A 24069-nucleotide genomic window follows, 5' to 3' on the forward strand; every position below is an offset into this window, starting at 1 on the left:
GCAATGAAATTCAAACCATTTTATATTTTCATCAAAGATTCATTTGTTCTATTTTTTTATTGTATAAAGCAAGGAAAAAAATATGTTTATTTTACATGAGGTATAAAAAAATAGATTATATTATCCCTAAAGTTAAAAGTTATATGAAACGATGGTGATTTTAGTGTTTATAATATATCATTCGACTAGACTCCATTAAGATGGTGATTTGACCTAAGCAAATCAGATATAAGCCTATTAAAATAATATGAGGTAGATGAAATGATTATGAGGTAGAGGAAATGAGTTAGATGAAAATAACAGAAAACCTTCATTATGAGGTAGATGAACTTTCATTATGATAACCTTCATTATGGGGTAGATGAAAATAACAAACCAGTTTCTAGAACAATTACTTTTTTATTTTCTACGTTTCACATTTTACAAGACAAAACAAACAGGAACACGAAAATACATGATACTCACTTTGAATACAATCAAATAATGACCCTCAAGAAGTATACTTTTAAACATACCTTGATATTAATAAGGTAACGCCATCTGTTGTATAAAAAGAGATGGTAATAGAATTATGTAACCGCTACAATGCGATTTTAATATCCATCACAATTTGCTGCTTAAAAGTGGTTTTTTGAATGAAATATGAATATCAAGTCATGTATAAGAGATGTAATTGAAATTAAATATAACTAATATTCCGGATAAACCAACTGGTTATCAAAGAGTATTAGTCGGTAATAAAATGACATTAAATTCCTAATTTTTAAAATAATTTGAAGATTAATTCGAAATAATTTCTTTTTAACGAAATATTTTAAGTTCGTAGTGTTTACTCAAAATATAACTTCCTTGAACAAAATGACTATGACAGAAAATTTGTTGCTTCCTAAAAATCTCCGTAAAAAAGACATCAGTCTATGATAAAGTATTCTTTTGCATTTACAAATGAAAAATTCTTCTTTGCATTTATTTTGAAAAATAATTTTATGAAATCATATGCACTCGCAGATGTAATGTGATCAAATTCCTATATTTATAAATTATTTGATTTAAATTTTTAATACGATTATGTTCATAGGTTGGCATAGTATCTGCGAAAACATAATAAAACATATCTTTGAGCTTCGAGCTACCTAATATGACAAGCGATTATTTCTTAGATAGCAATAGGCTCACAAAGAAATAGTTTTCCAAAATTTTAATAAAATTTTAATGTAAAAATTAACTTTTTCGTTTTCGGAGCAAAAAATAAATTTTTTAGTGATTTCGCTTTTAATTCCACATAATTTGTTTCGGTTATTTAAATAAATTCAAAAATTATTTTTAAGCATCTGTGTATTTAAAATATTATCAAAACCTGAAATTCATCCTCCTACCTTAATACCGTATTTGTGAATTTTTACTTTCTTACATGCGAAGTACAGAAAGAGTACTGCAATCGTAAAAAAATTAGAATATCAGATTTTAACGGATCTCCACATTTTAGATCTCTCTTAGTTTGAAAAATACACTTTTGGCATTATGTTTGTCTGTCTGTCTGTGACAAAGATAACTTAAAAAAACTCTTTGTGGTGGACGGATGAAATTTGGTACATGGTCTTTACACCAAATGTATAGATTTATATCAAATTTTGAGCAAAATTCATTCAAAAGAAGTCTACCTGTCATCCGGTTCGAATATAATTTAATATGATAACTACAAAATGAAAAGAGCTAGATGGATAAAATTCGGTACACAGATTTAACATCCTTAGTGTAGACATCTACACTAAGGATGTTAAAGTCTATCTTTCAGTCTGTGCTTTTCAAAAGCCTGAAATGCCAAAACCCAAACACGCAATGATTTAAATTTACCAAATTTGGTTATGGAAAAAGGTATGTGATTTTGTGACTACAATTTCAGTTAGTGTTAAATATTAATTTTAATCGGTTGGGGAAAAATACGTCTCAAACGCAGATTTAATTTTCGAAGGCTATTATTCGTATGACAGGATTTAATCTTACGAAAAATCTCGTCAAATATTACACAACAGATTCAGTAAAAATGTTAAATTTACGCCAAAAGTTAATATTTCATGACTAACATATACAACAATGTCATGGAAAGCTTTCTTCACCTTTTTAAGAAAATATGCGAGAAAGTTTTAGGAAGACCACTCCCGATTGGTTACTTTTGAAGAAAGCTCAGGAACCCCAAGTAGGTCATCAAGGGTTGCATGTTCAACCAGCCTCTATTTTCATAGAGTTGATATAATGTTAAGACATATATAATTGTTATAGTATCAAATATTAAATCAAGACATTATTCAAAGAGCCTTTAAATTGATTGTTTCCAGAAATTATTCATCTCTAAATACAAATTGAATTTTTAAAAAAGCCAGCATAAGTTTAGAAGCTCAATGTTTCTTAAACGGTAAATTGTATGTTGCAAAATCAGGGTTTAAATTCTTAACCTTTAGAGTAGTAATTAATTAGATATAATTAATAGCTTCGGGGTATAAAACTCCTTGAAGCATTAAATATAAAAACTGCATGTTGAAAAAACATAAGTGCTTTAGCTTATCTTACGTTTATTCAGAACAAATAAATGGAGGTTAAGCCGTTAGTGCATCAGACTTTCAAAGACATTACATATCAGAAACTTTGATTGAAATCTACTTTATTGTTTGAATTTGTCGCCAATATGGTAGTACAAACAATAAAACGGCGTAGTTCGGAAAGCAACCTTTTGGCAAATTTTTTTTGTTGTTGAGTTACACACCTTCTACACGGATTTCCAAAGAACTGAAAAATTCAAAATAAATTACACTTGATTATTGATCTGAAAATTGAATCAAAATGTGAATCTAATCTCTTTTAAATAATATTGTTTTGAATAATAATAACATTTTAGCAATTTTTAATCACATTTGCTCACTCTCTTCCGCTTATTAAAATACGAATTCTTTAATTTCCTAATATAATAAAAATGGTTTATAAAATTCCATAATTTCATAAAAATCGTCTATAAATTTTCTAATTTAATAAAAAAAATCGTCTATAAATTTATTAATTTAATAAATCGTTTGTCAATTTCCTAATTTAATAAAAATCATTTTGATATAGCATTTATCATAGGAGGGAAGTATCTTCTCTGTGATCTTTATTCGAAAATTCTTCATTTATTAAGACTTCAATGATTGAATTAACACTTCAATGAATTCTTAGATTTTTTTCATTTGATTACTGAGAATTGGAAGGAAGGTGAGCAAAACTTCTGAAAGAAATTGATGACGTCAGAAAAGGTGGCATTGGCAGATGTTCTTTTCTCTTCATTTTTCGTATCTGTTTTCTGCTAAATAAATAAATGCATGAATTAAATATGGAAAATTTTAAATACCGCCATTTCTGTTTGTCAAAACAATGCTCAATGGAAAATGCCCTGAAACTGAATTTAGGAAACTTGATTGACCTTCAATGGTTTTTAGAGGTGCAGTAATCTTTAGCAAGAGTTATTCAATTGAATCAAAATTTGGAATACAATTCCCTTATCATAAGAAATGGAATGCGATATGGTTTGCGATATCAAATATTTATTTAATTTGATATGAAGAGTTACAAGGCCAACATTTTAATAATCACATATTAGTAGCTAAAGTCAACTATAAATAAATAAATAGAATGCACATTTTTATTTTTTTTTCAAAACAATAAAAATTATTTTTATGATTCTTATTTAGCAAATTTGTAGAAATGGAACAAATGATATATATAATTCCATTTAGAGCTTCCATAATTTACATCACAGTACCATTTTATCAAGAGAATTTTTCTCCAATAAGCTCTGCAATAATTTTTCATGTACATTCATTAAAAGTCTCTAAAATCTTTTATTTAAACACACAGCATGAGATTTGGTGTCTAATCCAATATCCAGTTGCCCATTGACATCAGGTTTTGTTCCTTCAGGTAAAGTAATGTTGAACTTTTGTAGAATCGAAGTGAAGTACAAGAAAATTTCAGTCTTTGCGTAAGATTGATTTGGACATGCTCGTTCATCTAAAGGAAAAAGGAAAATTTATGAATTGAAGATAATATACTGATAAAATAATTAGTAGCATATGTCTGAAAAAATATAAAATTTTAAATCTGAAAGCCTTCCTTAAAAGGAATTTGTTTAAAATATTCCTATTTGGTTTTGACTTAAGAACTATTTTGAAACTATTCGATGTTCATTGAGGACAGGGTACATATTTGTGAGATGTGATTGAATAAGAATTGCACTTTCTCGAACTTCTTCAGCTACATCCTCAACGTGTTTATCTGACAAAATATATCAGGTGCATATGCATTTCTGATCTTCATTAGAGCGGGAGTTTTGAAGCACCCTATCTCTAGAAAATTCATTATTTCACCATAATCTCACTTCAAATATACAATTTGAAAACATCTGATGGACAAATAGAAATCTTTTGTATTTTGGTTTTAAATAAAGATTCAATGAATTAACAAAAGAATTCTTGAGTAAAATTCGAATTTGTTTCTATGTGCTAAAATTAATGCTAAAAATTATTTTTTATTTTTTGATATATTATTCAGAAAAGTTTTTTGCACATGTCTATTATCCGAAGTATTTGTCGGTAATTTTTTATGTTTACTGAATATAATCAATTCCTTTGTATGCTCTTAAGTATTTTATGCCTCACAGAAGAAAAAAAGGTTTTCTGTCTTCTGAACTTATATAATGACTATGATAATAAAATCAATAAGCTTCATAATAGTCAATAATAATTAGTTAAGATATATTAGTATTTAAAAGTAGCTTTTGATTTCCCAATTTATTCTTCTTATTTTAATTGTCATGACGCTAGACGATAGCATTGACGATAAGAAGCACATTTGCAAATGTTATATTTACTATCGCTCCTGATGTATAATTTGTTAGATTCCCATAAGCTGAACACAAAAATCCTTTGCTATTTACTCTATCTCAACGGATCATCCACTATATTTCAAAACAGAAAATACATTGCAATAGAAAGAGTATAATTTTGCAGTTAATATTCAAACAAGCCAAACTTACCAAACGGAATAAAGTACTCTGGCCTGGTCACTTCTTTTCTATCTTCGGTCAAGAATCTTTCAGGTCTAAATGTTTTTATATCTTCTCCCCAGTACTCTGGATTGTGGTGAACAGACCACACATTGGCCAAAACATGCGAATCTTTCGGGATGAAGTATCCGTCCAGTTCCGTGTCCTGAAGAGTACTGAAATCGAAAAACAGATTAGCATCGCTGTAATGCATTGTGTCAAGTAAATTCTCAAATCATCTTTACGGCATAAACACTGGTCTAATTGTTAAGGATGGGAAGCTTTTAATTTTGCAATGTATAATTCCTGAATTTGAAATGAAATAAATTTGTTGAGTTCAAAAATACCAGTTATCAATCTACAACAACCTTAGTTTTATAACTAGCTTCCAAAATACTTTCTTTTTCCTCAATGTTTTCCCAAGCAATTATGAAGTATTCTTTTTATAAAGAATACCAGAATACATGTTTGCCAATTTTGTATACGATGATGAAAAAATCTTAAATACGCAAATTTTGAATAATGTAGATATTCATGTTTATATGGGTGTACACATGGAAAAGAAAGAACTGCTCAAAGTTTGGTGTGTGAAGGATATCTAATTTAACAAAATGCCGCATGTGTGCGACAGTAGTTTTCATATTTGCAGATATGGATAATCTATCACTTTCAATACCAACTCTCTTGTTTAATGAATTGAGTGCTGTCTTTCTCCATATAACATCTCCAATACGTCTCACAATAGTTGAGAGGAGTTAGTTAATAATCCAACAAGCACAAGAAGATGCATTGCATGTAAACAAGGTTTGACAAAAAGAGAGCATGGTTGAAAAATTTAGTTCGTAATGAGATTTAGTATGGTAATATACCTTTAGAATGTTTATTAATAAAAATTTTAAAACACAATAACAGCCAATATCGGGAAAATGACCCTCAAACTTTCAGCGAAACTTATATACGAATAATATGTTGACGTCGCTGAGCGTTCGGACAGCTCACTCTTTATTACATTCTTTTTCATTCAATTAACACTATGCACTCATTTAAACATTATTTTTCTTTCAAAAATTCAAATTCAAAAATTAGGAGAATAAACATTTGATTTTGTTTTTAAAAAATGAAAAACATGTTAATTAAAACTATTTGCAAATTGTTAAATTCAATTGAAATATTTTTGAAAGAAAAAAAAATGGATAAAGATAAAAAGAATACTAGCCCAGGACAGAACTCGGGTCTCGTGAATACTAATTAAACGCGTTACAGAGTACGCTTTTCAGACGTTCAACGGAGCGACACATTGTTAATATATATAAACTAAGCTGAAAGCTTGAGGGCCATTTTCACAAAATTAGATAGCTATTGTGTTTTAAAACTTTAATAAATGAACTTTCTAAAGGCATACTACCATTATACTGAATCTCATTACAAATTCAATTTTCCAATAAGTTCCCTCTCCTTATCAGACCCACTTTACATGCAATGAATTTTCTTGCTCTTGTTGGAGGATTCAGCTCAATGGTACATAAGAAAATTCTACTTCTCAAAGACTTCTAGATTATCTCGTCCTGTCTTCATCATATCTGTTAGCATATCAATCTCAAAAGTTTTCAAATTCGACAATTGAATAGATGTGCATCGCTCATTGTTCCTTTAAGAAACTGAAAAGATGTGCCTTTAAGAAGCACCTCTGTTTCAGTTTCCAACTTATTTATCATCAGTCACTGAATTCAATCTGCGATGCACGTATCCTAAATCCAGAAGAAAATTATGCCTTATGCCCGTATAAGATATTGGCTACCTTGAACATTATATTCTACAGCCCAAATGAGGCACTTCTGAACAGATATTGCATAGCATATGAATGGTTATTTAACTTCCTTATAACCTCTTTAAAATTTGGATAGATATTTTCCGAGTATCGTTCATTCCATCCCCAATGAATTTATTTTCAAGTTTTGGAATTTTTCAGAGAATTTTTAAAATTTTCATTAGTAATAGGAAAATTTATTTTATCTGCCTTTTATTAATTATTTTTAAACTTTGTTTTACATCAGGTATAATAATAATAGCAGTAATAGATCGTATAATACAGGGTGTTCATTAATTATTGTCGGGGTTTCCATACCTCATAACTTTTGAATAAAAAATATTACGCAAAAACCGATTACGTATTCGTAAATTACACTTTAATGATATTAAAGTGTAAAGCTTGCACAATTTGCACTTTGTAGGCATTCAGCTGAAGGCGATTATGTATTCGTAAATTACAACTCAAAGAATTTTACTTGGCAGCAATGCGATCTTAGCGCATTTGCTTTACACTTAAATATCATTAATAAAATTCTTCGAGTTGTAATTTACGAATACGTAATCGGTTTTTGCGTAATATTTTTTATTCGAAAGTTATGAGGTACGGAAACCCCGACAATAATTAATGAATACCATGTATTTCACTAAGACATTGTAACTATTAATACCAGTAATTTATTCGAAGGGTTGACAGCACGGATCACCTCAGGACAAAGGAATTCCCTATTAATGCTAATATTACTCAATGTAAAAGCAAGGCTTAAGGAATGATGTTTCATTATTCTAAAGGCTTAATATTTATTTTCAGACGAACTCAGTACAATCTAAGCTCTAGTGCTTGTTAAATGTGTCATAGCTGTTCAAATGTTATTATTAATCTGGTGTGCCACTGGAACAGAAAGAGGATTGTAGGCTCAGATGCCGTCCTTCTCATCTGCTCAAATATAAACTCCTTCACAAAACACTCCTCATGGTGTTTTAGAACGGAACGAATCAAGTTATTCAAAAATTCGTTGTTTTCTGAATTTTTTAAGTTTAGTTACAAATCTTTATACTCATTATAGATCCCAAAAGTATCGAATCGTTGTAATATGTCTACGCATGTTGAAATTCATACTGAGTGAGGATATCGATAGGTATGATGGTTCTCCACCGCATCAGCTCCATGATGGTCGCTTCGGTGTAAGGCATTTTGTTGTGATCGGCCCAAGATGGCAACCTTTCGGTTCCAATCACGTCGTCGATCTCCTGCTGGACCTTTATCTGGACATCTTGGTGAGTAGCCATAGTAAGGACGAGCCACTCTACTGTGAGAAGAACTGTTTCACAGCAGGCACCGAAAAATGCTCCAACCATGTCTTCAAGGACTTCCTCTAGTTGCAAGAATGAAATCACATTGAATGCAAAGTATGGTGGTAAAAGAAATGTGTACACATAAAAAAATTATAACATAAAAAAGGAAATTGAATTTCTTCTATGTTTTTATCGGCTTTATCAAATTTGACTTTTTTTCATGTTTATATAGATTAGGGTTCAATAATCTCTCGATTTTTCACTGTACAGGAATTCTGAAATTTCGAATAATTGTGTAATGAAGTTGATAATTTTATATTTCATAATTTTAGAACATAATTATCAATTAATATACATTTTAATCCCATATGAGTAATGACATCAGATTGTGAATTTGATGAAAGATTATTTTAATATTATATAATATTTATGATAATCTACTATAAATGATACTATGCTCTACTATACACTCTACTATAAATGGAAGAAAAAATCATTCAGAGTAAAATCAGAAGAGCGTCAGTTTCTAATAAATAAAATATTTTGATGAAATTAAGACATTGTGAATATCATAAGAAAAAAAGAAAGATCAAAAGAAATTCTAAAACATTCATTGGTAGTAAAAATATATTTTAAATTTAATTAAAATTACAATAAAAATATCCAACGCCTCATGCTTTACGATTTTATTTTGGAGTTCTCGTTTTTTTTAAAAATACATTTATTATAGAATGTTATATTATGATTATCTATGAAATTAATATTATTAAAATCTATTTCTATTTTACTAAAATAATTAATTTTTTTACAAGCATGCAGTATATTGATTAATCCTTACCATATTCATGCAGAAATGATATGATAAATAGAATTTGTTATATTTTGGTACATACTTAATCGAATAAAATAAATAGTAATAAAGGTTCCAATTTCGAATGAAATTTTGCTTATCACACATCAGTAATGAAAGTTTATTTTCTACGATGGAGACAATCAGTGTGTTGAATTTACCCAAATAGATTAACATTTATAACGAAATATGTTCTGTGCAGAAAGTTTTTATGATCTGCTTGAAAATTGTAGATGTTACATTACACTAAATTTACCCATACCTTGTAACTCAGATTCAAATTTACAAATAGAAGTTATATGCATATAGAAAAGGAATGAAAAATGTGATAGAAGATTCACGCCAAAAATAATAGGAAATTCTAGAAACGAATATTTCTTCTTTTAATATATGTTGATACTTTATGATTTATTGTTGGTTTTTATGTATTGGAGTTGCGATAATAAATTCAAACGCCAGTAGGAGAAATTTATATATGTCATGTTAACAAATATCGTGACATTTATTTCATTTAACAATAAGGTCAATTCACGTGGTGTGTTAACCACTTGGAAAGGCCACTGCATATTATTGAAAAGTTCGTTGCTTTAGTTTGTGATGTCATGTTATTTATCACAAAAAATTGGACTTTGGTTTCCAAAGATTGGTCCAGCATGCTTGACATGCATCTTATGACAGTTTGAATTGATCATATCACGAAAAAATTATTTTCCTCCAACAATTTCTTTTTTCTCTCTTTCAGACATCGTTGTTTACTAACTCAGTATGCAAATTTTTTCTCAAGATCATAAATAAATAGTTACTTTTAATAAATGAGCATAAATAAATAGGTTCTTTGTTATTCAGTATATCAATTTTTTTTAACAAACTAAAAGGAAAATTTAGAGAGTATTGCAATTATCATTGTTTTAGACTTACTGCATAGTGCTGAATCATTCCGTTTTTCTATTTCTATTAAATAGCCATCGATATAATCTCGGGGGTTATTTGGATCCAATGTCTTCTCATGCTCTGCAATTTCCTTCCTACAAAAAAAAATTAGAAAAGCTTTTATTTTTAACACTACTTTTACTGTCACTATATTATAAAGGATGGGAATTATATGTTAAAGAATACAAAAGTTTGCTGCCGATATAGTTACTTTTATAACCTGCTAATCGCTTTGGGGGGCTGGTATGTTATAAAGGTAACCAAGTCCAACATTTCACACCATTCAATACAATTAGTACTCCCCATCCAACCACTATCCCTGATTGGTTCGCTGAGAATATTGGTTGGATTAATTTGAATGCAGTTCTTGCTATTCATGATTCCTTCAATAAAGTATTTTATGAATTAAACTATGATAAATCCTTATCATTTTTATATTTGTTCTGTTTACTATTCCTTCCAAATGGAGACAAGATTCATGATATCACGGGACCATTAAAAGCATAATACTACATGTGTAATCTATTTTCTAATAGCAAGTTGTTTTCCAATGAACTCCAGTTTTTTATTACTCATTCAAACAGTGCAGATAAGTAACACAATATTTCATATTTAGAATTTGAACCGTGGAAAAAAATCAAGCAATTAAATATTTGATTAAGCAATGGAAAATGTTTTAATTTCATTACAAAAATGGAATCTGTTGAGGGGCAAATTGTTGGTCAATTATATTTAATTATCTTGAAGATATCGCAAAAGAATAACCAGAAACGCCAAAGCTGCGTTAAAACTAGAGAGTTACATACTATACTTATTTAATCCAGGTTTCATTCATTGCTGACACAATTATTTACAACTTTCAACATGCTGCAACTTGGATTAACTGCAATTATTGCATGCTGTAAACTTGAAATAACGCATATTATAGGTTTATACGCACATTATAAATAGTTTCAGAGTGCAGTATTTAACTAAATTAGATGATAGATTAACTGAATAATGATTTATAAACAATTATTCAAATAGTCACTATTTAATATATAACAGATTCAAAATAGGAAAATATATTGTAAAAAAAAGGCTTACAAAATATAATCGTTCACATCTTTCGACAGTTGGGCTTTCTTTCCTTCAGATTCCGGCTTGAAGAACTTCGCCACCTTTGCGAGTCGAGGAAAAAAGATTTGCCAATCCAAGAGCCCGGCAACAGCAGATTCATCAATGAGAGATTCTTCCATCATCTTTCGGACTGGATCGTCATACTTAAATCTCTTGCCGAACACTAGTGAAGCGATGTTGTTGAATATGCTAGAAGATAACACTGATCGAACTTGAATGGGCTGATCGTCGGATTTAGCGAATTGGCCAAGTAGATCTCTAATCTCTTCCTAAAATCATATGATGAGAGTTGTTATTAATATAGGAGAATTACCGCATTTTAGTTCGTTATTTTGATTATATTTATTTATTTATTTATTGCTAATTTGCCTCTTTATGTAAGTTCAAATTTTCGTTACAGCTATCTTTCATTATTATTGTTTGTGGCATTGAAATTTTGAAATTTTTCGACTGATTACCCAAGATTCATATTTATATACGGAATGAAGGGGATAAAACCTTTATTGGAGAGCGGGAGAAAAATTTCGAAGAGACCATTCCCACTGCTTCATTTTGGTAAGTTCCTTTATTCATAGATGCATTAAAATACTAGCAAGTTATACAAGTTTTACACTCAAGGAAATCATGTTGCATTCTTTTATTTGCAACACGGTCGCATATGAGAACATTTGCTGAATCCCTCATTTCCCGTTATGTTTTCTCTGATCTCCCAATTTTTTAACAGCCAGGTGCATGCGTATCAAGTAATGCTGAGAAGACATACTATACTCACGACACAACCGCCAACTCGTCAGAGCCAGACTGCACATTATTTTGTATTGATGATGTCTTACATAGAATACTGTGTTGCATAATATCCTCAAGCGGAAATTTTTTAACTTTTTTTAATAGATTCCTTAGCGCGTTTTATATTAATCCTCAGAAACAGTTTCAGCTTTAGGTTACTCTGAATAGGGAAAATTTTAAAAATTACTTCTATATAGATGAATGTGATATCAACAGTTAGAAATCAATTTAAATAAAGATCTTGGTAATGAACAATATTAATAAAATTCGGGGGTATCAATTCTATATTAAATTAGATCTACAAGCTTAAGATAAATAAGTAATATCTGATTTCCATACTTGATGCAATCAAAATGAATGTTTATATTATTTTTGTAATTTTTAAATGCTATATGCTTTTTATACCAATTTACGATTTTATACATGGATTCGACTACTAAAACGAAATTTCAGAGTATTTTTAACATTATTTTTCCATTTTATAAATTAAGTTTCACATTTAGCTTCGATACTGCCACAATTATTTATTTTGAGGTTGATTGAATCTTCGACTTCTCTGGTGGTGCTATCTTACCTTTATCACAGCTTCTAAATGAATCGTTCCGAACTCTAGATTTTTCAGCATTTGGAGTGAAAATCTTCTTTGTTCTTTCCATGAAAAGCCATTAAACTGTCCAATTTCTGTAAAAATAAAGAAAAGATATTGGAAAAGAATTTTTTGTTTCGTGTATTTAAGCCACTGAACCTTCAATTCGGCTTAATATACACTGGACAGTGATCTGCAAATATTCAGCACTATATATGAAACTGTTATCAAGTATTTAAAATTTTTCAGAGGTTGTTATCCCCTGCTTTGAAAATGCTATTTTTTTTATTTCGACAGATTGTGATATTTATTATTATTATTATTGTGGATTAAAAATTAGATTTTTAACAGAAAATCTTCTATAATCTTTTTGTTATCGTTCTTCTGTTCATCTCTACGAAGTATTCACCTAAGTTTAAAGTTACTTCTGTCATTCTTTTCAAGTAATCAAAATTGGATATCATTGTTTGTTGCAAATAATCTTTTATGGAAATCATTTACTTTATTAATCACTAGCCGCCTTTGGCGACCAGCCGGTTCGCCAATCTTAATGCTCGTTAAAATTTTAATAATTAACTATTTTATGTAATTCCTACTTTAATAGCTTCTTCATTAAAATATTTTAAAACTTCAAATTTCAATTCACTCAGAATATTATAAAGGCCTTCAGTCATAACGTAATCTATATCTCTCCAATTTTCTGTTAGCTCCCGTAGAATTTATGCTTTAAATTAAAGTGTAAAGGATTAATCTGCAATTAATATAATAATATTTTTTACTGAAACAAAGCATTTTTTTTTGTAATATGATTATTGAAAACAGAGTCACTGAGCATTTAAACCTTAAGGGCACTAAAGAATATCTTTCTTAATTTATGTAATATCTCAAGAATTTGTCAACAAAATTTTTTCAGATTCATCTTGAGCAGGTATATTAATTAACAATTACTAGTCAAAAATCATTTACTTTAAAGATATATTAGAATTTAATATTTTGTAACAGCTTTTCTGTATAAAACGCAGAACATAAGGTAGATTTCTAAACATTACATCTCAGGAAATGAAGCGTGATAACGACTTAGTCTGTCGCTTAATATAATTGCATTAATTTATTTTTCGGGCTGTGTCGATATCTCTAACATGAATTTAAAAAAATCCTAAATATCATTTTGCCCAAGTATCAGAGCAAGATATGTGGTGCAAATAATCGTTTACAGAAATTAAGAGTCGAAAATAATTGATCAAAGTCGGTGTAATCTGAAATGTTTGTGGATCATGTTGATCAAGAAACTCACAATCGTGTTTTTATGCAGATATATAGAGAGACATATAGACATAATTACAAATAAAATTTTTTAGCGATTGCTATATTCTCTTTTTGATGACTTCATATACAAAGAAGTAAATATATATTTAAAGTAAATTTTCAAATATAAATAAATTCCAACACACTTTGCCAATTCCCACTAACGATTCAATTAGCAGAATTTATTAGATATAATATTTAAAATTCTCAGTTTGCATATAAGAAATGAAAACTACAAAAACGTATTAGTTTGACTAACTCACAATTATAATTTATAACAATTATATTTTTATATTCAGTTCAAATGTTCTCTGAAACATAAACTAGTTGTCTAAATTCTGTAAATAGTTGTAAGATAAGTAAATGTAACCCAAAACACAGAAGAAAATCCAAGTTGCCTGAGCTTTTGGAAAATTAGCATATGTCGTCACATAAAGGAATCTCATAATCGAAATTACTTTGAATCTGTAGAAGTGTAAATACATATTATTCTGATTAATAACTCCCCAATCAAGGAAAAAAAACTCTCTTTTTCACAATCCTGACAAAAACCATGAACAGAAAGCATTCAGCAAAAAATGATCAAAAATGTCTACTAAATTTTTTGACAGAAGTTCTAGATATAAAAATTCTACTTATGATGAAATTAAAATGATTTTTCAAAATTTCTAAAAATCCAGTTGCTCTTGTTGCAAAAAAATGTGTAAATCGTATATAACTTTACAGCCTACAATATTCAATTTTAACTCCATTCGTTCATCATTTAAATAGTCTAAAAAATGTATATTTCCAGTGGGTAATGTAAGAAAAAACATTGAGTACATGATAATCAAATTCATAACGTCTTTTTTTCAAATTATTTCTAGAAACTCACCTCGAGTTGCTATTTTATGATCACACAGATTTTCTGGCGATCTTTCCAAAAAAGTTTCTTGAGTGAAAGCATCTTTTGTTAACTGATAGTCCTCCAAAACAATGCAGCGTTGGCTCCCTAACTGCAAACTAGAAATACCATAAATGTTTATATCTTAATATTCCTTTAAATAAATATGTATTACTCCTGTCAATTTGTTTTCACACTTTGTATATTCATGTATTTTGTATCAATTAAATTTTGTAATTCAATAAGCATCTTCTCATTTGAGGAAACGATGCGCCATTAAAGCACATTGTAAAATGAAGAAGAGCAGTTAGATATTAGTTAATATGCACGAACTATGATGTCCTGTGAATTGACTCCATGGTATCAAAAGATATTAATATATATAATGAAGAGAAGATATTTCTTTTATAAATAACAATATAAAAAATCTAATTAAATAAAAATACATAAAACTATAATGAAAAATCTATAATTTAGTGGAGACCAATAAACAATATTTGGATTTCTTAATTCGTAAATTTTAAAAAAATTATTGAGAATAACAACTAAAAATTTACAGAATTTTCATAAGAGTTACAGATTTCTTCCAAGCCTTTAAACATCTTTCATCATTATAAACTATGAACTTACATGAATTATGCAGACAATATTTGCTATCTTTGGTAAAAAAAAAAACTTTAAACTAATTATTTGAATGATTTTTTTTTTTTGTAGTACAGAGAAGCTTTCACTTTGTACTACTTTTTTGTAGTATTTACTTTTGTTTATTTATAAGCATTTTTCATCTTGTTTCTTGCATGTTTATTTTTGTAACCATTGTATTTCTTTCATTAACATAAATATTTCTTTAAAGAAAAGCTAATAAAAACTGATTCGATTTAAATTCTAAACTGATTCTAGAAAGAGTGATATCAGTTAGATTGCCTAGAGCTTCTACTAAATATAAGTAATTTAATTTTACAGTGAAGAATAATATTATCCTTTATTTCTATTTTAATTTTATAATTCTATTCATATGTTTAAAAAGGTGGATTCTGTATCATTATAGTCATCTTTAAAAATCACGTACCGCTCATTTTTTAAAAAATTCATTGAAATACTAACTAAATCCTTTCCATGTATTTTTTTCTATTATGACAAAATAGTTCAGATGAAATTTTAGAAATACTATTTCTGTGATTCATATACATTCTAGTTATTTTTGAAAATAAGATAAAATTCAGAACATTTTTATAGCATTTCTATTTTATTAATTTTATTCTCATATTTAAATATAGAATCAGCTCATTCAGCATTCTAAAACTCCTCAAGGTTATAAGGTTATCCTTTTAAAAGAATAAAAACCTTTCTGCTTATCATTTCTATAGAAATATGAATAGGCATTCTTATCATTTCTTATCACAATTTTTTTAATAAAATTTCTTCAGCAATGTTCACAAAATTGTAAAGAAATACGCATTTACTCATTTTCATTTTTGTCTTTTTTATTTCATCTTGAAAAACGTGATAACTAATAAATTAGGCAATTTACTTAATCCATTTTTTCTAAATTAGATATTTTTAATTAAATGATATTAAAATATTAATTGAAATTTGACTGGAATCATTTTCTTTCGCCCTTTGTATTCTTATAATATGGTCTGTGATTATTAAAAAAACGTTAAAATTTAGATTCATTTTTGATTATTTAAAAATCGAATGAAACACTTTTCCCAGTAAACACCTACCACCTACAATCTTGCCAAATTTGGCAACTCTAGATCAAACTTTTATTTAAAATTTCATGAAAAAAATTTATCCTGGTTGTACATTCTTGTTTTCCAAGGTATATGTATGCCAAATTTGGTGGTCGTAGGTCAAACGATTTGGTCTGTAGAAGGACAATACACACATTAATCTTTATTATCAGTAAAGATTAGAGATAATTAGATTAAATTTATAATTGGAGATATATTTAACAAAGGTTTAAAAAATTTATTAAAATTAAAGAAAAAATGCCACGAAAAAATATTATAAGTAGAAAGTATCAGGTGATATAAAAATATTTTTGTTTAATAATAACTTCCAATGTTAGTAAGGAAAAATGCTAATATTTTTATGAATTTTTATACTGTAGTTTAATTAAAATTTAAAATGCTTTTCTTAGAGTCTACTATTCAAAAAGTAATTTGTTGCAACGCTAATTTAGTAAGTCTAAGTATGATTATCAGCTTTGTGCAGTATTTTGCACTAATTTCCATCACAAATGTCGCAAAACGCAGCTTACTGATAGCATGTAATTTGTAAATGTTATTATTTTAGTAATCCTGTTTAGCTAAATAAATTTAAGCTTAAGGTAAGACGAAGAAACATATTATTCATATTCCTAGTGGACGGATAATCTTATATCAATTTTGAAAAACCTTTATTAATCTCTGTTTGTCCGATGATGCGACAATTACCCAAATCTTTGAAAAGAAAAGCATAACTTTTGAGTCACGACAAACACAAATAAATATAATTGATTGTCTAAGGTCAATTTTAAAAAATTGAATGATGTTCATAATATATTTATTATATAGCTTATATGAAAAGCCTTATTAATGTTTTGAATACAAATACGAAGCAAAACACAAATTTTCTTATTACTCTTACCTGAATATGGGCCCATAAATCTTGCCTAAATTTTGTAGGTCAATATAAGGCCTAGAACTTAAAAAGAAATAATATCCTATGATTGGCAACCCCGTTGGTCCATGCGGAGTGTTGCCACCAGTATCATAAATTGCTATATAAATAACCAGAACAACAAAACTTACAACTATCAAAGCAAAATTGTTTACCATTACAAGCAATCACCAGGTAATCCATTCTGTTCCAATAGACCTGATGAATTTTTGGATCGATTCTTTAGTTTTATCAGATAATAGCAAATAGATAAGGAGCTCATTTTACTCTCCAAGGAGGAAACTTAGATTAGATAACAAGCCTTTATATAATATATTTTTATTTAATCGAATAAAATGAAAGTGATATTTATGAAAAACATGTACGCTGCATATTTTCAAAGTTTAAAGGTCTTCAAAGTTTAAAGGTCTTGGTTGAAAAATTCAACATTTAAAAAAGAATTACCGCATTTATCATGTTATTTCTTTTAAATTTCTTTTGTAGACTCTTTATAATTTTATTATGAGGGGAGATGGAAATAATAGACGAGTTTCTAAAACAGTTATTTAATTATTTCCTAAGTTCCACATTTCACAAGACAAAACAAACACGAACACGAAAATACACGACACTCACTAGAATACAATCTAATAATGACCCCCAAGAAGGATCATGGGAAATATATCTTGATGTTAATAAAGTAACGCCATCTGTTGTATCAAAAAAGAAGATAGTAGAATAACATTACCGCTACACTTTATCTGATGAGAGCTTATAGGAAAGATTCTCATGTCCGGGCTATAAAAAAGACTATATATTAAGTTGCACATTTGGTTTGAATTTTTCTTAAGGGTTCTAAGGATTTAGAGTTTAATGAAGTAGGGCATTGTTCTCTTATGGTCGATACTTTTCCTCACACTTTAAACCAAACGTTGAGAAGTTTATTAAATAACAGTCTTTAAGATGCCACTTTTTTTCAGCAATATCAACACCCAAAGGTTAAGAATCCTTAAGTTCAAAAACTTTGCCAATCGACAGCATGTTGGCATCTTTTTACTTTTATCAACTTCGTTCACATTCTGAAATATCTTCCTCATATTAAACACTCTTTACACAAAACTATGTGTTAGATTCTCCTTCTCAACCCCCTTTATCCTAAAGTAGAATCTGCCGTTTTGTAAGTTGCACATGCGCTAGCTGCTCGATGTTTACGTCACATGTATTTTATATGGTTGAAGATGCTGCTACGACCTTTCGTTCATGTATACTTAATTAATCATTTACTGTAATGTCTTCATGTGTGTGTTGCTGTACAAATAAATGCTTTTGATGTTTTGCAATATTCGGTGAGAAAATCTCCAACACTATGAAAAGCAAGAACCATTTTCAATATTATTATATATTTATTTTCAACAACAATAAAATTAATTATCACAAAAAGCTTTAAAATACATATTATCACCAATTAACTCTAAAGATCCTATTTATGAGGTATATAAAATCTCAGGAGGAAACATAAATTGCTCGAATGATATCTTTGATTTCTGATTTTTGTTAAGTCAGTTCCTCTTTTTGATGCAAATCTCAAAGGGTTTCGCAGAATAACTTAATCCTAGAACTCCTTCGAAATCCGGAACGGCACCTTCTGGTAAACTGACTTTGAATTTCTGAAAGATGCCGACGAAGTACATAAAGACTTCTGATCTTGCAAAAGGCTCCCCAGGACAGGATCTTTTACCTAAAAAAATGTTCACGACATTATTCAATAAATAAGACAATAATTCAATGAAATATTTTGGTATAAGTTCATTTCAATATAAACATCTATAGCAAAAATGTCAGGATTTATTTCTAGGTTTAGAGAGAATGACTTATGGATGGGTATGTTGTTCATAAAAGACTACCTGGATTTTTGTCATCTTTTGTAACTCTTTGTCAGTAGAGATCTTCAAATTTTCAATTCTAAGTTCGAAAGCATTAATTTTCTTTTCGAATGTTATTACTAAAGGAATAAAGTAATGTCAAAAATCGCCTTCTTATTTGGAACGCATTTATTTTTTTGTGCTTTTTATGAGGTTCATAATCTTGCCAATCATGATATGCTCATTATGTATTATACATCTAAGAACGTGTTTTGTTCTAGTTGGTCTAAATGGGAGAGAAAGTCATTTCAAATCGTTTGACCATTATTCTTTGTTCTACGGCTGAGCTGACAATAGTGTATAACAGTTTTTCATGTAAATTCCTTTTTTTCCCCCTTTACAGATATTCATTTTTTAATGGATATTTATTATGTCCTTCAATAATTCCAATTGTTGAAAATGCGAATGAATGCATATTAAAGCATTCTGTAAATCATTTTTTTTGCCATGTTATTTGATTTAAGGGAAAAAACTATGTTAAGAAAGGATTTAATTTAACCATCGTTTTTCTTTTTCTTTTTTTTATTGCATTGGAGTTGCAATGTTTCTTGCGTCTTGTCTTTCAATGCGATTTTGAAAATCGCACCAAGCAGTGGACGATTCTTTATTTTTTCCTTGGATGAGTTAAAAATTTCATATTTGATATTCTTTATTTATGTGATAATATTAAGAGAATGATGGTATCTGCAAAATTTTGGAACAAAAATCTCTAAAAATGAGTATCTGTAGAGCACTTTAAAAGCAAGTTATTGTATTCGGAGCTACAAATTTGATGCGCTATTGCTTCTTGAATATTAATTAAATAAAGGCAAAAAAAATTATTTAGATTTTATAGAATCAAAAACCAATCGAAGTTTTAATACTTTCTTCAATAATTTCGGAGCTTATTTCGGAAAGTGTGTGTGTGTGTGGGGGGGGGGGTTAAAACATAATTACACCACTTAAAATTTAAAAAATTCGATTTAGGTGATTACAGTTCTAATTATGTGCGATTATTTTCCAATTTCAATAAATTTTGCAAAATATGGTGAAATATATTTTTTAACAATATTTTCAAAAGTTTGAGAACTTTACACGTTGACAATACGACACGTTGATTGCAGCATATTAAATACGGTTTTTGTATGTGCATTATCGTTACACACAAAAATAACTTTTTAAAAATATTTTTGATACATAAGCTGAACTTCAATCAATAAAAAATGTAGAAGTTCGATTCTGCTATGAATTTTTCTCTGACTTTGTATGCTGACTAAAACGCTTTGTATCCACCAATACAAATCACATTGATACTCTTTACGGAGGGGATACGCATGTGTTACAAAATAAAAATACTTTGTGTGCCTCCTTTTTTCAGATTTAATGTCATAGTTCTATGTCATCACTCTTTCTGGTAATATACTGGTTGGTCACAAAGTCTTTTTTTGTTTACGAAAAATTATTATGAAAGAACCACTGAATATAATGTAGAAAAATTGTTATCATAATATAAGCGTGTTCTTAATTGTTTTAGTCAAACAGATGGCACAACTAATGCAAAAATAGGAATTCTACATTCGAATATCATCAAAATGGCGTCAATAGAGTCATGATGAAAATAGTGTCAATGACGTTCACATTCATCTGAAATTTTTCCTCCAGATTTTTTTTTCTTTTGAAGTTACATAAAACACAGTGTCCACAACGTCAATTGAAGATATTGTAACGAATCTGTAAAGTTGCTTCCCATCATAGTTGGTTCCATCATCAGAAAGACCGTTTTACAGTCATCTGTATTGGACGGAGTCCGTTTGTCGCACCGGAGGTCCCAGAGCTTGGCGACAAACTTGGCGACCATTTAGCGACTTGGCGACGAATGTGGCGACTTTGGCGCCAAAATTCCATATACCCGAAACATCGAGAATTTTCCCGATCCGTCCATTTGGAACCGAGATACGCCTCGAAAGTTCCTGATTGGTTGAGAGGCTTCTAGCCCCGCCTCCTGAGACCTATAAAAGGAGGCAGTCTGTGGCTGCCAGAGTAGTCGGAATCGACGGTGAAGAACTGGTCTTCCAGGGATTGGCGGAGCAGCGACGGAGTCAAGTTAGTGCTGAACTAAGTTGTGCGCTCCTGTCTGCAGTAGAGTCTTGTGTGCTGCTGTGTGTGCACGTCTCGCGGCTGAAGATAATTGTCTTGTCTGTGCTGTATATAGTTGTCGTCTTTGTGCTGTCCTGTGTGTCTTCGTGTAAATAAACGTCGTTGTTTCTTTTTCTACTGCCGCCTGCTGATTGAGCGTTCTCTACACCATATAACATTCACTATCCAAACGAACCCGGGAAATTTCGTAACAATATTGATATATTCAAAGTTAGGATAGAATATGGCAGCCGAAATGTTTGACAATATGTGGCGAGAATCAGTAGAATTGTCATTTTTCGAGCTACCGAGTATATATCGGAACAATTACATGAATATAGTGGACTTTTTACAATAATGTTTTATATTTAAGGGGAGAATTCATGACTACTTTGTTTTAATAGAGTCAAGGAATTACTAATCCCAATTTTTAATCTGAATTCGAATAGGAGAACATTACTGTATTTTGTAACTTGCCTTCTGGTGAAACTAACTGACCAATAAAGAATTGAAAATTCAGTGGCAATTCATAGACAAGTCGAAAAATGATTCACTATTTAATGATTGCTTAAATTGTAGGGTAAATATATTGTCAAATATTTGCTTACGATTGTTATTTGTAATTGAAAGCTTCTGGCATTGTATTTTAATGAAGTCACATGATTTTCCAATTGTTATCATTATTATCTTATTATGAACAAAACTTAACCACCGGCTTATTTTTTATATTTTTTTCAATAAGATTTTTTTTCTTACTTTTATAAAATTGCGAAAGTCTTTAAAGTTTATCCAGTATATTCATATTTTATATGAAAAGCAATTTCAAAAGTATGCCCAATTCGACACACTGCTTAATATCATAGATATCCTAGCTGAATGATGTGCTTAGCAATACAGTGCATAATATTTTATATTTACTTAATCGTGAAACGTATCAGAGAACTAGTACAAAAGCAAGAAAACAGTAATGATGTTTCACTATGTCGCAAAAAATACTTACCAACTGAAAATGGTACGAAATATTCAGTTTTAATGAGAGTTTTCTCATCATCTGCCAGAAATCTCTCCGGACGAAATATTTCTGCATCCGGGCCCCAATATTTAGGATTGTGAAGAATTGCCCACAAATTAGCTATAACGGTACAGCCCTTCGGAATCACGTATCCATTCAACTCAGTTTCCCAAAGGGTGCTGAAAAAATATAAAATAGCACACTATTAAGAAGTAATATTTTTTCAAACTTTCTTTAATCGATATCTCCTTAAATTCAAATTTAGTTTTCTGTTAAATATGTAAAAACATTTCACTAATATAAGAAAATTAGGAAGATGAGATTTAAGATTTGACCTAAGACTATTTCAAAAGATTTTTTTTTTTTTTTGCTTAATCTTGTTCACAAATTTTAATCGTCTGTCTATCGCGTTCACAGATGGACAGACATAATGCCAGAAATGGTTTCTTCGGACTCTCAAAAGTCTAAATAGAGTCAAAAGTCTAAAACGTCAAAATTTAGAGTTTGATATTTTTTTTTGACGATTACAATATTTCCTCTACATTTCGTATACCAGAAAGTAAAAAAGAAATTCGCATAATAAAGGTAAAAAACTAAATGTCTTACTATCTAGGGAGATTTAGTGGAATGGCACATCTCCATCGCATGATTTCCATTATGGTAGCTTCGGTGTATGGCATCTGCAAGTGGTCGTTCCAGGAGGGTGGACGATTTTGACCAATGATGTTATCGATTTCGGCATGTACCTTAGCTTGTATATCTTGATAAGTTGCCATAGTCAGCAGTAGCCATTCGATCGTCACACGGACAGTTTCGCTTCCACCCCCAAAGAAGGCTCCAGATAAGTCTTCAAGAACTGGTTCTGCAAGAAAATAAGGCATTTCTTACCATAACAAAGTACGCACTTAATAACTGATAGCAACTATTATATTTTATTCGATTCTTGTAATTTAGATTCATTATAAGGAAATGTAATATAAATGACATCATAAATATTAATTGTATTTTCATTTTTTCAGGTAAATACATGAAAGAGAAAGAATTTCTTATTTAGCAAAATAAGGGTGTCCACTCGAATCATGACGCAACAGTTAAGTTCCAAACCATTTAAGATACATATGCTTCCAATTCGAAAAATATTCTAAATGACAAAGAATTAAATTTTGTTTTTGAATCAATAAATGTACTTTCTAAAATTACAAAGTCCATATTGTATGCTAAATTTATATTATATAATCTTATCAATCAAATTTAATAAAGCATTATCGACAAACTACATTTTAACAGAAAAAAGCTCCACAATTCTACAGTTAAAACTAATTGAGTTATGAAATTTTGAATACATATTGAACGATTACATTATTTTAAGTGATTTTAAATTATTTATGAGGCCTCTAAAATAACGATCCTATAATTAAAACACTGTACTGCGTTTCCTTGAGGCATCAGTTATTTTGCCGAAAATTAAAAAAAAATCCAAGTTTCATAATTCGGTCAGTTGCAGAAATATGAATATTCTTTTTATTGTGGTGAAAGCTTATAAGCCAGTTAACAGCTACGCTACACGAGCAATTGCTCTTGTATTGTAGTCATGTTACTCGGCTGCGAACCACAAGATCCCAGGTTCTATCCTCGCTCAATTCAATCCGTCACATTATTTTAAATTGTTTGTGGGACCAAAATATTTTACTTAAGATGACTAATTGGAGCGGGGACTGTATAAAAATTTAGACTTCATAATT

At 29.4% G+C, this 24069-nt stretch overlaps 1 protein-coding gene across 1 annotated transcript in view; it reads right to left on the reverse strand.

Moving 5' to 3' along the window:
• Nucleotides 1–3578: 3578 nt before the first annotated feature.
• The window catches only part of LOC129968282 (cytochrome P450 2U1-like), a 35253-nt gene continuing 14762 nt past the window's right edge, over nucleotides 3579–24069 (reverse strand). Inside the window, exons 6-16 of the mRNA XM_056082137.1 lie at nucleotides 22934–23189; nucleotides 22316–22506; nucleotides 18841–19016; nucleotides 17267–17463; nucleotides 14624–14751; nucleotides 12433–12539; nucleotides 11040–11341; nucleotides 9942–10048; nucleotides 7998–8253; nucleotides 5063–5247; nucleotides 3579–4038 (exon numbers count right to left, since the gene is read on the reverse strand). Coding sequence (XP_055938112.1) covers nucleotides 3860–4038; nucleotides 5063–5247; nucleotides 7998–8253; nucleotides 9942–10048; nucleotides 11040–11341; nucleotides 12433–12539; nucleotides 14624–14751; nucleotides 17267–17463; nucleotides 18841–19016; nucleotides 22316–22506; nucleotides 22934–23189 — 2084 coding nt within the window. The 3' untranslated portion in view covers nucleotides 3579–3859. The remainder of the gene's footprint in view (nucleotides 4039–5062; nucleotides 5248–7997; nucleotides 8254–9941; nucleotides 10049–11039; nucleotides 11342–12432; nucleotides 12540–14623; nucleotides 14752–17266; nucleotides 17464–18840; nucleotides 19017–22315; nucleotides 22507–22933; nucleotides 23190–24069) is intronic.

This window comes from Argiope bruennichi, chromosome 5 (genome assembly GCF_947563725.1).
Source record: "Argiope bruennichi chromosome 5, qqArgBrue1.1, whole genome shotgun sequence".
NCBI lineage: Eukaryota > Metazoa > Arthropoda > Arachnida > Araneae > Araneidae > Argiope > Argiope bruennichi.